Source organism: Antechinus flavipes, chromosome 2 (assembly GCF_016432865.1).
Source record: "Antechinus flavipes isolate AdamAnt ecotype Samford, QLD, Australia chromosome 2, AdamAnt_v2, whole genome shotgun sequence".
Taxonomy (NCBI): domain Eukaryota; kingdom Metazoa; phylum Chordata; class Mammalia; order Dasyuromorphia; family Dasyuridae; genus Antechinus; species Antechinus flavipes.
Window position 1 is genome coordinate 387,837,133 of NC_067399.1, and position 15,687 is coordinate 387,852,819.

General features: G+C 34.7%; 1 protein-coding gene across 2 annotated transcripts in view; it reads right to left on the reverse strand.

Moving 5' to 3' along the window:
* Positions 1–15,687, reverse strand: part of SIL1 (SIL1 nucleotide exchange factor) — a 323,522-nt gene that overhangs the window by 79,798 nt on the left and 228,037 nt on the right. For both annotated transcript variants that reach the window (XM_051978489.1, XM_051978488.1), the window contains 2 exons: positions 6,730–6,823; positions 4,262–4,453 (listed from right to left, as the gene is read on the reverse strand). In XM_051978489.1, coding sequence (XP_051834449.1) covers positions 4,262–4,453; positions 6,730–6,823 — 286 coding nt within the window. The remainder of the gene's footprint in view (positions 1–4,261; positions 4,454–6,729; positions 6,824–15,687) is intronic.

A 15,687-nucleotide genomic window follows, 5' to 3' on the forward strand; every position in this document is an offset into this window, starting at 1 on the left:
CTTTTTGACCTGATTTTTCTTGTGCAGCATGATAAATATGGAAATATGTACAGAATAATTGCCCATGCTTAACATATATTGGATTACTTGCTTTCTAGGGAAAGGAGGGGAGAGGAGAGGAGGGAAGGGGGAAAATTTTGGAACACAACGTTTTGCAAGGATGAATGTTGAAAACTGTCTTTTCATGTATTTTGAAAATAAAAATTATTTTAAAAAATAAGAAAATGGTCTCTGATACCACTATACACCTGTCAGACTGGCTAGAACGACAGGGAAAGATAATGTGGAATGTTGGAGGGAATACGGGAAAACTGGGACACTGATACATTGTTGGTGGAATTGTGAATACATCCAGATATTCTGGAGAGCAATTTGGAACTATGCTCAAAAAGCTATCGAACTGTGCATACCCTTTGACCCAGCAGTGTTATTACTGGGCTTATATCCCAAAGAGATTTTAAAGAAGGGAAAGGGACCTGTATGTGCAAAAATGTTTGTGGCAGCCCTCTTTGTAGTGGCCAGAAACTGGAAACTGAGTGGATGCCCATCAATTGGAGAATGGCTGAATAAATTGTGGTATATGAATATTATGGAATATTATTGTTCGGTAAGAAATGACCAGCAGGATGATTTCAGGAAGGCCTGGAGAGACTTACATGAACTGATGCTGAGTAAAATGAGCAGGACCAGGAGATCATTATATACTTCAACAACAATACTGTATGATGATCAATTCTGATGGACGTGGCCATCTTCAACAATGAGATGAACCAAATCAGTTCCAATAGAGCAGTAATGAATTGACCAGCTACACCCAGTGAAAGAACTCTGGGAGATGAGTATGAACCACTACATAGAATTCGCAATCCCTCTGTTTTTGTCCACCTGCATTTTTGATTTCCTTCACAGGCTAATTGTACACTATTTCAAAGTCCGATTCTTTTTGTACAGCAAAATAATAGTTTGAACATGTATATGTATATATGTGTGTGTGTATATATATGTGTGTGTGTGTGTGTGTGTGTGTGTGTGTGTGTGTGTATATAGTTGTACAGTCATTTTTCAGTTAAGTACATTTCATAATCCCATATGGGGTTTTCTTGGCAAGAATATTGGAGTGGTTTGTCATTTCCTAATTCAACTCATTTGACAGATGAGGAAAATGAGGCAAAAATCACTTAAGTGATTTGCCAAGGGTCGTACAGCTATTGTGTTTGAAGCCAGATTTGAACTCAGAAAGATAAAACTTCTTGATTCCAAGCCTGGAAGTAATAAATAAAGTAAAGCAAATTTAGGGTTTTTGTTCACATTCATCAAATTGGCAAACATTGAGAAAGGACAGAAATAGTCGATGTGATAAGAAATCAGACAAATTAAAATAATGTTGAAGTGAATTGAATTGGTCTATGGAAAACTATTTGAAATCATGTGAGAAACTCTATACTCTACACCCTGAACTCTATACTAAACTATATACTGTGCACCAGTAATCTCATTAATTAGAAAATGCCCAAATAAAATCAATGATAAATAAAAAGCTCCATATAATACCAAAATCAATGTAGCAGCCAAAAATTGGAAATAAGGTAGCCATAGACTGAGGAACAGATGAACAAACAATGTTATAATATTCAGAAAAAGTAATTATCACACCGATCTAATCATATTGCAATATCCTTGTTGGATATCAAAGAGAAATAGCAATGTGCCTCTGAAATCCTTCTTAACTAAGCACTTGAGGTTTTTCCTACACAAGGCCCAATAATATCCCTTCCATTTCTGTTTGGCTTTTTCTGAGGAAATTGTCATTATTATACAATATGGAATGAATATAAAGAATTCAGAGAAACATGATATAGCATTTATAAATGAAAGTAGAATAAAAAAGTAGAAATAGCAGAATTATATAAAATTAACATACTTTTTAAAATTGTGGTAAGTTTATTTATTTTCAGTACACATTGCTTTATGAATCATGTTGGGAGAGAAAAATCAGAGCAAAGGGGAAAAAGCATGGGAGAGATTAAAAAAAAGAAGAAGTAAACATAGCATGTGCTGATTTACATTCAGTCTCCTTAGTTCTTTTTCTGTATGCAGATAGCATTTTCTGTCCATAGTCTATTGAGATTGCTTTGGATCATTGAACCACTGCGAAGAATCAAGCCTTTTATAGTTGATCATTGTGCATTCTTGGTGTTGCTGTGTACAATATATTCCTGGTTCTGCTTGTTTTGTGCAGCATCATTTCATGTAAATCTTTCCAGTTCTTTTTATAATCAGCTTGTCTATGATTTTTTATAGAACAATAATCTTCCATTACCTTCATGTACCACAATTTGTGGAGCCATTCCCCAACTGATGGGCATCTACTCAAAAAATTAATAAATATTTATTAAACATCTACTGTTTGCCAGGGACTATTACAGGTCTTAGAGATACAAATAAAATCCCAAATTGTGGAAGCTTACATTGTAGAAGAGAAGATAGATATGTATGTATTCAAAATAAATACAAAGCAAATAAATATAAATGAATACAAATAAAATGAATACTACAAAGTAGTAAAATACAAGGAAATGGAAAGAGAGAGAATGTACAAAATTGGTGCAGAAAGTGATGTTTGGTTCCTTGAAGGGAAAGAAAGACTCTATAAGGAGAAGGAAGAGACAAGAATAAAGTACATCATAGGTTTGGAGAAGAGCACATCTGGATCCTCAGTATGTGGAGTGGAAGTAACAGACAATGAAGCTATAAAGTCAAGTTGAGGAAAAGTTATGAAGGATTGTAAAAGATAAACAAATTTTATACCCACTTAAACTTACTGAGTAAGTTTACTTACTACTGAGTAGAAGAATAAAATTGTCATACCTGTGCTTAAGGAAAATCACTTTGGTAACTATGAAAAGGTTAGGATGACTCAGGAAGAGCACTGGAGTAGAGAACCAATGAGAAGACTACTGCAATAATCAAGGTAAGAGCTGGGCCTGAATTAAAGTAACAGCAATGTGAATGTCAAATGTAAATGTTAATATAGAAATGGCAAGAAATAGACATGTGAGGCAAGGAAGTGTGAGGAATGAAGGAAAACAAGATTATAAATCTGGACAATTAGCACAATCACAGTGCCTTTCAAAAGAAACACAGTTATCCCTTCCACAGCATGACTCTCCAGTTTCAATATATCACAGGTGGGCATAAGAAATTAAATGGGAATTTTAGGAGAGTTTTGTGGAAACCACAGATGACACAGAAAAAGTTTAAAAAATCCAGAAATGCATAAAAATCTATGCATAGCACTGTATAATATCAACACATTTTATCTTTCAATACCATAGTAATTCAGACTTCTTTGATATAAAGGGAGGGCCAAAAAATTGTACAAGAATTTTCTAGCTCCAGAGGAGGCACCACACCCCAACATCTGCAATATGGAAGAGATAACAGGAGTAAAATTTCAAAGAAGGATGGATTCTGTTTTGAACATTTGAGATTTGGGATATCTCTGGAAAATATCTTTAATGACTACAAACATTTCAAATCCACCAAAATCTGATTAAGTGCAATAATAGATATACTTTCCAAAAGAAAAGTTGATGAAATACATTCCCTTTTCTAGGTAAAGATGTAAGAGACTATGTACACACCATATCAAAAGAAATATCAGACAAGGTTGCATTTTCAGGCAGTGTGATAACCATTTTTTGTTACAGAGAAGATTCAATGATGACAATGGAAGGTGGATGTCATAAAGATTGAAAAAAGGAGGGATTTGAAAAACAATTAAATAAGTGATAAAGACATGAATTAAAGCAGTGGCATTTAAATGGAGAGAAAGGCACTGATGGATCAGATTTCAAAGATAACATTAAGACTTGGCAATGGACTAGTTTCAGGGAGGGAGGGAGGGAGGTAAAAAAAGAATGGAAAATACTTCCAAATTTTACTTAATTATCTCAAGCAAATATTTCCTTTATTTTTTTAATAATATTGTCTTCTTTTCCAATTACATGTAAAAATAACTAACATTCATCTTTTACTGGGATCACATATTTTAATATGACTTTCCCCTGGCCAGCTCTTCACATACTCCATGACAACCCCAATAGAAAGAAGTCCACCCTTAGAGCACAAAATTGAGTTCTGACCGTTCTGGGTAAAAACATGCTATACACTTGGAGAATAATAATGACACAGGCCTGTTCAAAACTGACTGGGAAATCAATCTTAGAGGTTATTTATTCAGTACATTTTGCTTGCTCACCTGATGGACATAATATTCTAGGTCATAGAGAGCCATTATCTTCTCTTCCAGAGTGGTACTGGAGCTGTTGAACTGATTGATCAACCGAACCATAATCTGAAGATCACTCTCAATGACAACATTCAAGGCTTCAAAGTCCTTCTTCAGATCTTCAATAGGGCGGAAACGTTGCCTGACCTCTTCCTGCCGGGCCTAGGGAAAATAAGGACACATACAAGACAAAGAAGAATTGGTTCAAGATCATCAGTTCCCTAAGGGTCCTACATATCACATATCAATAAAAAAGAAGGCATGAGAAAAAAATGCAAGAGTATGAGCAAAGACTATGAGGGAAGATGGCAGAGAGTGGGTAGAAAAGAGGGTGAAATTTTATAAGAGAGAATTGGAGTCAAGGGATAGGTATTTAAAAGTTCCTGAAAGTTTAATAGAAGCAGGCCACTTTATAGCCAAGAAAATATGTAGATAAAAGAAAAAAGTAAATTCTACGTAAATAAAATAACCAAGCTTGGCCCTGGGAAGGAGTTGAGAAAAATGCACTTTGCTACCTTCATTGAGGGATTGAGCAGAGAACACAATGGGCATGGAATATTACATATGCTGTCAGCTATAATCATTGTGTTGGTTAAATTTACTAAGCTGCTTTTTTCCCTCACTTGTAAAATATGTTATAAGGGATGGTTTTCTTTGTAGAGGGAAGGATGGATATATTTGGAAACAGATGTGACATCTTTTTTTAAAAGTATAAATTATCTTGTCAAATATTTCCTTCACCACAACCTTTGATGCCCAAGAGGTTTAGGACCTGTCCCAATTCTTCAATTTCTAAAATTCTAAATCTTTCCAGTATGTCTAGGCAAGAGGACCCCAAGAACCAATCTCCATATACTTAGACATTTAGAATATATTTGCAAGAACTTAAAAAGGGGGCTTCTGATTTGTAAGCCCAAAAAATAGCAACAATGTCCTTATTTAAGTCTTGTAAGATAGAAAATGGAACCTTCTCCTTTCGGCAGTTGCATGATTTCTAAATGTAAATAATTAGCTCTGGGATGGGAAGTTAGCACATTGAGTTCTTCATGAAACTTATGGGATGCCAATGGTCAAAAAGCCTGAAATTCAATTTCTGTTCCATATTTATATTCCCACCTGACATAACTAGTTTTCAGGGAAATCTACGAAAGAAAAAAACTGTGGGCTGAGAGAGAGCTGTCAAAAGTGAGAACAATTTACTGATGAAAATTAAATCACTGTCATTACTGTCACAGGTGTACAATTTGTATGACTGTTTGAAATGGGTAAATTACTGCATGTACTGTGCCCAAATCCCTAACACTCTATATTCACTTTTCTCCATATATGTACACAAAGTATTTCTGAGATCAAGTTATGCTATTAGGTGGGAGAAGATTTTTAATTGACTATTTCAAACGTGATGGTTCCTATTTTTCATTCCAATTGCAGAATATAATATTCACAAACTCTGAAAGGACAAAGTAGGTTTTGTCTCAAGTAATATGATCTCTATCATCCAAGAAAAAGTAAATAGCACAGATATTTATAAAATCAGGATGACAAAAAGCAATCAACTACAAATTGCTCATCTCTTTATCTATGGCTTTTCTTGTACCCACCATAAGCATCCCTTAGCAACAGCATCCAAAGAGAACGAAAGAGCTTAATTGAAAAAAGGACCATCCTTTTTGCAAAGAAACTAACCTTGCAGAGTTTCACATTTTCCTTCCTTAGGCCCAAATAGAGAGATACTGTCATAGGATTCAACCCTAAGGATTCTCTTTAACAAGTTTGAATCAAAGGTAGCTAAGTTGAATAGAGAAATAGGTACTTCCCTGAGTCATATGCCAAACCATGAGCTGTAACTGCTTACCTTTTAAACTATGGTCCTTGGGGCACCTAGATGGCACAGTGGATAGAAAGCCAGCCCTGAAGTCAGGAGAACCTGAGTTTAAATCTGACCTCAGACACTAAATACTTCCTAGCTATGTGGCCTGGGCAAGTCACTTAACCTCAATTGCCTCAGCAAAAATTAATAAATGAATGAATGAGTGAATAAATAAATGAATGAACAAACAAACAGACTATGGTGCTCAAGATAATTTTACTAATGGCATTAAGTATGACATAAATTACATAAATTATTCTGTAATTGTTATTATTTGCTGATTCTTCTCCCTTGACTGGACCTGTGATTTCACCGTAAAAAAAGGCTCTCAATAAGAATTCCACCTCAGAAAACTGTCTAGTACATTGAGAGCTTAGTGACTTACCCAGAGCCACAATGCCAGTGTATTTTCTAACTCTAAGGCCAAGTGCCTACTCACTAGAACACATTGTGCCTCATTTCTTATTGTGGTTGTTCTTAGTGGTGAGAGTTTTAGAAGTGGTAGTAGTAATCATGCATGCAAAAGTCAGAATGAGCTTCAATAGAGTCTTATGAAGAAAGCACATACCTTATCTTCTTTTTCAGCCCCTACTCCCTCCTTGAATTTTTCAAGAGCACTCTTGAGGTCCTGAGTTGTGAAACCATGTGTATTGAGATCCAACCTAACAAAATACAATCCCAAAGTAGTCAAAAAGAGTCATTTCCTCATGGAAAAGCTCCCCACTGGGGAGCTGTGCCAGGCATCACCTGCACATCATACCAAAGAGTTCAAAGGAAAGGAGGAAGAAAAGAGCCAAGAGACCAGTTCTGTCTTTGAGACACCCAGATACACTTCACATTATGCTCTACTGCATTTAAGATGATCAGCTATAGTCACTAAGTACCAAAGAGCTGACTGCACAAAGGGAGTTATGTGTATATTCTTCTGCTGGTATTAAATACTATGTAAATTAGTCCACAGTTGTTGTTATTTATGAATAGCACAGACTAGTGACTCCTTAAAGGCAGTTACACATATGGCAGATATTAAACTGTATAACAACTGACCCTGATATCAACAGCCAAATGGTTTTGTGACCTATTGTTTCCTTTTTTATTTGTCAAGCACATATTCTCAATTGCTAAAAGGACAACTCCTAAAAAATAAATAACTGACTGAATATGTGATAAGCATTCATGTGCACATGAGAGAACCTTGATTACAAGAGATCTGGGAATAAAAGGAAAGCAAATACAATCCCAGATTTAACCCAGAACAATATTTATTAATATGACTGACATACAGTATAATTTCCCTGTTTTTCCTCTTTTGATTAAATCTATTTTAGCTTTAATTTTGTCTGAGATCATGTAACTATTCCTGGTTTATTTAAAATAGTATTTTATTTTTCCAAATATACATAAAGATAATTTTCAACATTCATTTTTGTAAAACTTTTTACTCTAAATTTTCCTCCCTCTTTCCCTTAACTCCCCGCTCCCCAAGACAGCAACAATCTGATATAGATTAAATATGTGCAATTCTTTTATACAAATTTCCATACTTTTCTTATTGTATAAGAAAAATCAGTTCAAAAGAGGAAAAAAAAACACAAGAAAGAAAAAAGTAAACAAACAACAACAAAAAGGTGAAAATACTATATTTCAATCTACATCTATTCTCCATACATCTCTCTCTAGACACGAATGGCATTTTCGTTCCCAAATCTATTAGAATTGCCTTGAATGACCACATTGTTGAAAAGAGGCAAGCCCCATCAGTTTCTCCCTTGACTGAACTTGTGATTTCACCAATAAAAAAGGCTCTCAATATGAATTCCACCTCAGAGAACTGTCTAGTACATTGAGAATTTTAAGTGACTTACCCAGAGCCATAATGCTAGTGTATGTCCTAACTCTGAGGCCAAGTGCCTACTCACTAGAACACATTGTGTCTCATTTCTTATTGTGATTGTTCTTCTTAGTGGTGAGAGTTTTAGAAGTGGTAGTAGCAGCCATGCATGGCAAAAGTCAGAATGAGCTTCAATAGAGTCCTGTGAGACTCCATTGAAGTAAGACATAATCTTGTTATTCTATATAGTGTTGTCTCGGTTCTGCTCACTTAACTCAGCTTCAGTTCATGTAAGTACTTTCCAGGCTATTCAGAAATCAGCCTGTTCATCATTTCTTATAGAATAATAATATTCCATAACAGTCATATATCATAACTTATTCAGCCACTCTCCAAGTGATAAGCACACATTCAATTTCTAGTCTCTTGCCACCACAAAAAGTTCTACTACTTTCCCTCTTTTATGATCTCTTTGAAATGCAGATTCAATAGAAATACTGCTGGATCAAAGGATAATAGTTTGATAAACTTCTGAGCATAGCTCCAAAATGTTCTCTTGAATAGTTGGATCATTTAACAACTCTATCAACAATGTATTAGTGTCCCAGTTTTCCTATCTGCTCCAACATTTATTTATCTTTTCCTGTCATCTTAGCCAATCTGAGAGGTATGAAGTGGTACCTCAGAGTTGTCTTAATTTGTATTTTTCTAATCAATAGTAAATTAGAGCCTTTTTTCATACAATTAGAAATAATTTGATTTTTTTGTCTAAAAATTGTCTACTCATATAGTGAGATGAAATCTGTGGCTTTCACTTATAGAGAGAGAGAGATCAACCTGTGATCACAAAAGTAAGGCTGAATCATTCAAAAAACAATAACTGTTACTGGGCTTATGCCTCAAGTAGTCCATTGATAAAAAAAAGTTCTTATATGCACCAAAATATTTCACAGTACTTTTTATGAGAATTAATAACAGTAGATAAAGAAGATACTCATCAGTTGAGAAATGTGTTAAATAAACTGGTACACAAATGTAATGCAATATTACTTCACTCTGTAAGAAATTGATGATTGTGATGAATATAAAAAAGCAGAAAAATGTCTATGTGAACTGATACATAATGAAATAAAGGTGCCTAAAAACAATATACATAATAAATATAACAATGTGAATAGAAAGAAAAACAACATACATAAAATAAAAACTCAATGTAGCAATATTATAAAGATCAAGCATAACCCGAAAGAAAAGATATGACATTCTCAATCCATTTGTAGAAGTGAAAGGTCCACAAGTCATCTGTGTCTTCAGACTTTTTCATTGTATTGATCAGTTATGCTGATTTTTTTCTCTTATTTGTCTTTTTTTTAGAATCTTTTAAAAAGTAATTATTTGTTATATGAGACAACTCTGTGAGAAAAGAGGGAAAGATACTGAGGAAAACAATGATGACAAAAAAACAAAACACATCAATAAAATCATATTTAAAAGACAGAAAATGATGGAAGAAATTTTACAAGACATCATGAAAAATAATCTCCACAGAAAAGTGCCTTGGAGCTGAGCCAAACTCTGACCACTCAACTCTGAAGAGGAGAGGCATCCATCAGAGAGGCAGACAATGGATTTGCCAATAGTTCTTCTCATTTGTGTTAAATGGATAAATGGCAGATTTGTTGAATAGAGGAAAATCCAATTAGCTTTCACTTAGGGAACTGAAAACTCTTATCACAGGCTAATTCCCATTTTAAAAATTTCAGAGAAAGGGAAAGTTCTACAACCTCATTGCCCCCACAATCCAAGACCAATTCAATCCACCAACTCTGGCCATAGAAAACTTCTTTTGGTTAGCCATCACTTGATTTATCAATCCTGACTCATTATCATCCAATGTCTCTTCACTCTTTTGTGGACAATCTTGAGAAGAGCATTTTACAGCAAGTGTCCCACTTGTTTTCTTCTCACTCTTATCACCACAGCCTACATTCCAATCTTATCATTAGATCTGAACTTCTTCCCAAAGTTAGCAGCAGTGATGTCTTATTTGCCATATCCAGTGGTCTCTTCTCGACTCTAAACCTTTGCAACTCCTCTGTGGCCTCTGATAATATTGACCACACTCTACTTAATATTTTCTTCTCTTTAGGTTTTTATTACATTATTAGCCAAATCCTCATCCTGTGCATCTCAGCATTCACTCTTACTGTTTTGGTTAGATCTTTAAGTAGATCTCTCCTAAGGCTCTTAACCTAGATCCTCTTCTCTTCAACTTCTATATTACTGTACTTGGAGTTCATATCAGTTCTTGTGTATTCAGCTCCAATTAAGACATTCTCAAGTTTATTTATCTGGATCTAAACTCTACAATCCCACATCCAACTCCAATTCATTTTTTTTTATTTTATTTTATTTAATAATAACTTTGTATTGACAGAATCCATGCCAGGATAATTTTTACACAGCATTATCCCTTGCAATCACTTATGTTTCGTTTTTTCCCCTCCCTCTCTCCTCCCCCCCCCCAGATGGCAAGCAGTCCTATATATGTTAAATATGTTGCAGTATATCCTAGATACAATACATATTTGCAGAACCGAACAGTTCTCCCACTGCACAGGGAGAATTGGATTCAGAAGGTAAAAATAACTCAGGAAGAAAATCAAAAATCAAATAGTTCACATTCATTTCCCAGTATTCCTTCTTTGGGTGTAGCTGTTTCTATCCATCATTTATCCAATGAAACTCAGTTAAGTCTCTTTGTCAGAGAAATCCACTTCCATCAGAATACATCCTCATACAATATCGTTGTCGAAGTGTATAATGATCTCCTGGTTCTGCTCATCTCACTTAGCATCAGTCCATGTAGGTCTCTCCAAGCCTTTCTGTATTCATCCTGCTGGTCATTCCTTACAGAGCAATAATATTCCATAACATTCATATACCACAATTTACCCAGCCATTCTCCAATTGATGGGCATCCATTCATTTTCCAGTTTCTAGCCACTACAAACAGGGCTGCTACAAACATTTTGGCACATACAGGTCCCTTTCCCTTTTTTAGTATCTCTTTGGGGTATAACCCAATAGAAACACTGCTGGATCAAAGGGTATGCACAGTTTGATAACTTTTTGGGCATAATTCCAGATTGCTCTCCAGAATGGCTGGATTCGTTCACAACTCCACCAACAATGCATCAGTGTCCCCTTTTTCCCGCATCCCCTCCAACATTCATCATTATTTTTTCCTGTCATCTTAGCCAATCTGACATGTGTGTAGTGATATCTCAGAGTTGTCTTAATTTGCATTTCTCTGATCAATAGTGATTTGGAACACTCTTTCATGTGAGTGGTAATAGTTTCAATTTCTTCATCTGAAAATTGTCTGTTCATATCCTTTGACCATTTATCAATTGGAGAATGGCTTAATTTTTTATAAATTTGAGTCAGTTCTCTATATATTTTGGAAATGAGGCCTTTATCAGAACCTTTAATTGTAAAGATATTTTCCCAGTTTGTTGCTTCCCTACTAATCTTGTTTGCATTCGTTCTGTTTGTACAAAGGCTTTTTAATTTGATATAATCAAAGTTTTCTATTTTGTGATCGGTAATGGTCTCTAGTTCATCTTTGGTCACAAATTTCTTTCTCCTCCACAAGTCTGAGAGATAAACTATCCTATGTTCCTCTAATTTATTTATACTCTCGTTCTTTATGCCTAGGTCATGGACCCATTTTGATCTTATCTTGGTATGTGGTGTTAAGTGTGAGTCCTTGAACTCCAATTCATTTTGAATAAGACATCCTCAAAGACATCTTAAACTCAATATGTCCAAAATCAAAACTATCATTTTTCCTTCACAGCCTCCCCCATCTTCTAAACTTCTCTTTTCATTATCAAGGGCACCATCATTTTCTTAGTCATCCAGGATTACAATTTTGATGTAAATTTCAGCTCCTAGGTTCCTCTTATCACCACCTCACTATAACAAATATGTCCTTTTATCTCCTTTGACAAAACCATCACTTTGTTACAGGGCTTTGTAACCTCATGCCTGAACTAATGCAATAGCCTTCTTCTTCCCTCAAGTCTTTCTCTTCTTCAACAGCTATCAAATTGATCTTCCTAAAGCCTATGTCTGACTTACATATCACTCCCTTCCTCAATAAACCTTAGTGATGCCTCATCCCCTCCAAGAATTCTGTTTGGCACTCAGAGCACTTCATAACCTGTTCCCTTCCTCTCTTTCTCCTTACCATTCTTTTACAAGATACTTTATGTTCTAACACTGGACATTTATTTTCATTGGCTGCCTCTCATCCCTGAAATTCTCTCCCTCGGACCTCCATCTCCAGGATTCTATGGATTCCTTGAAGTCTCTTCAAGTACCAATTAAAATTCCACCTTCTAGAAGAAGCTATTCTTGTTCACCCTTAAAGCTAATGTATTCCCTCTCTTGATAACCTCCAATTTTTTCTACATATATCATGTTAGTATAGTTTCCACCTTGTCTCTTCCATAAAACTATAAACTTGTAGAAAGCAGGGACTATCTTCTGTCACATTTTGTATCCATAGTACTTAATATAATGTCTCACACAGTAGGCACTATGCCTATTGACTAAAGACTGATCTGTGCTATGAATGGTAATTGTGAGTGCCATACCTTTTATGGCTGCTATAAGAAAACTGATACCTATTCTGCTTTTTGAATATAATTCCTATAAAATGTCAAAACAGGTAGATAAATTGAGAGGCTTTTCCATGTAAGATACATTTAACTGGATTAATGTTTTTTGACTGGCAGTAAGTTCTGTTGTTATTTCCTGTGATATTTCCATGATACTATTTTTCTGTTAATGTTTATAGGGCCTTGCATTATAAATTTAGAAAATATTGCATGATACAATGATCCATGACAATTCTGAAGGACTTATGATGAAAAATGCTATCCACCTCCAGAGAAAGAATTGATGAAGTCTGAATGCAGATTAAAGCATATTTTCTTTTTTTACCTTTTTTATTATTCTTTAGGGTTTTTGGTCTGTGTTTTCTTTTGAAACATGGCTAATATGGAAATGTTTTGCACGACTGCACATGTATAATCTATATCAAATTGTCTGCCTTCTCAAGGACGGGAGGAGGCAAGGGGACTAGGAGAATTGGAGACTGAAAATTTTTTTAAATGAATGTTTCAAAGGATATGAACAGGCAGTTTTTCAATGAAGAAATCAAAGTGCTCTAAATCATTATTGATTAGAGAAATGCAAATTAAAACAATTTTGGAATATCATCTCAGACCTATCAGATTAACTAAAATGAGACAAGGAGAAAATGACAAATGTTGGAGGGGATATGAAAAAATTAGGACATATACACTTTTAGTGGAACTATGAACTGATCCAACTATTTTGGAGAGCAATCTGGAATATTAGTTGTAAAAGTACATACCCTTTAACTTAGCAATACGACTATTAGGTCTCTTTCCCAAGGTTATCAGGAAAAAAGAAAAAAATATATATGTTCTAAAGTATTTCTAGCCGTTCTCCTTGTGATGCCAAAGGAGCGGAAAGTGAGAGGTTGCCCATCAGCTGGGGAATGGCTACACAAGTAATAGTATATGATTGCAAAGGAATATTACAATGCTGTAAGAAATTATGAACAAGTTGATTTTAGAAAAAATTTAAATGTTTGCTTACATGTAATTGAAGAATATAATAAAAATTAAATGTAGAAAATATTGCATGGAAATACTGTTGATTTTTGAAATGATATCTACCAATATGATGCTTTGTTTATATCATTAAGTTAGCTCCTCTTTAGAAGTGAATGGTGTGATTTTATAAAAACAAGTCATTACTTTATTAGAGACTTTTGTCTGGAAATTTTCAAAAAAACGCTTTAAACAAAAGAATAACTTTGCATAGAGCAAAAGACATAATAATATGAAGATGTTCAAAGAGCAGCTTTAACATGAATATGGAGAAAAGAATCAGGAAAGAAAATACAACTGGAACATTAGGGCAAAGTGCACTGAAAAGACCTACTGTGAAGGGCAGGCCAGAATAATTTAAGGTCAAGGGTCTCAGCTCTCTAGCCTCTCACATTACTCTCCTTCATTAAGGAGCCCCTTGGTTTTGCTTTCTTTAGAAAAAGTAATAAGATCTATTAGAGGAACCAATGGAAAAACACTTGAGGATGAGTCTCAAGCACCTCCATTTTATTCACAATCTATTTCCTCAGACTATTTCCTAAGAGCTCTGGAGTCAACTAGTATCAACAAGTATTTATTTTTATGACTGTGTCACTTTGCAAGACTCTGGGGATATGAAGAAAAGCAACCCTACATAAGGTGCTCATATTCTACAGGAGAGACAACAAGCAAGTATTTCTATATAAGACAGGATTAAATAGACATAGCCTCAGATTAAAATTAAAAAACTGAAGATGTCTAAACATTCCAGGGCGGGGGGCAGGGGAAGAGGGAGAAAACTTTCCATAAGAATATTATTCTGGCAATGGTATGAATGGAGGAATGGGAAAAAAGAGAATGGAAGCAGAAATATCTGTAAGGAGAAAATGTCCAAGGAAAGCAACAATGAGGTCCTGCTTGGAGTGGTGGAAATGGGAAAAAAGAAGAGTAAGAAATGAGATGTTGCTGAGAAGAACTCAACATCATTTGATATAAGAATTAAAGAAATGAAAAGAATTATCAATATTCGCAGAGATAGGAAATAGTGTAGATAGTGGATGCCAAAGGCAGAAATAATAAAGTCAAGAGAAGATTTAGAGGGAAGAGAAGAAGCTCAGTTTCAGACACCATTGAAACATGCAAGTACAAATGTCTTGCAAGAAAATAAGGGTCTGGTATTTGGAAGAAGATCAGACCTAAAGACAGAGATTTAATAGTCATCTACTTAGAGTTTTTGGGATGAAAATAGGGAAAATAAAATAAGACTACTAAAATGACAGGACAAAAGCAGAATGCTCAAATGACACACTCATAATGAAGAGCTTAAAACAAAAGCCAGACAAGGCAGCAGAAGTGGTTAGAGAAATACTAAGAGAATCAAGAGATTATGGTAGAAACCACCAAGAAAAAAGGAAAGAATCATCAGGTGTTAAAAATTTCATAAGAGTTTGAAGATAAAGGGTTATGGGTTTAGGGTTTTTTTTTTAATTTCCATGACCAAATTTAATAATTTTAAAGAGGTCATGGTTACCAAAGAAGCATAGACTGAATAGATTGGATGGGGACAAGAAAAGATTAATAGAGTGGATGGGGGCAAAGGAAATTTGGGGCATATACAATTTTTTTTCCAAGAAATTAACAATAAAAAGGAGGAAAAGAGATGAGTTGTATCTGGAGAGGACAAAAGAAAGGTTTTATAGGACTGGGGAAAATATTTTAATATTTTTAAACTGATTAAAGGAGCTGACAGAATGAGAGAAAATGAAGATAAATAAGAGAAAAATGGATGGTTGTGCCAAGATCTTATGTAAGAGACAAAAGGCAAGTGGATTACAATGGCACACAGTTAGAGGGATCAAATTTAAAATAAATAAAAAGCAGGGATATCTATTCTGTGACAAGAGGGAATTAAAAACTGTTAATTTAGATGATCTAAGTCTAGTCAGTGAAATAGCAGACAAGATTATCAAATATAGGTTGTAAACAGATTTATAAGTACAATAAA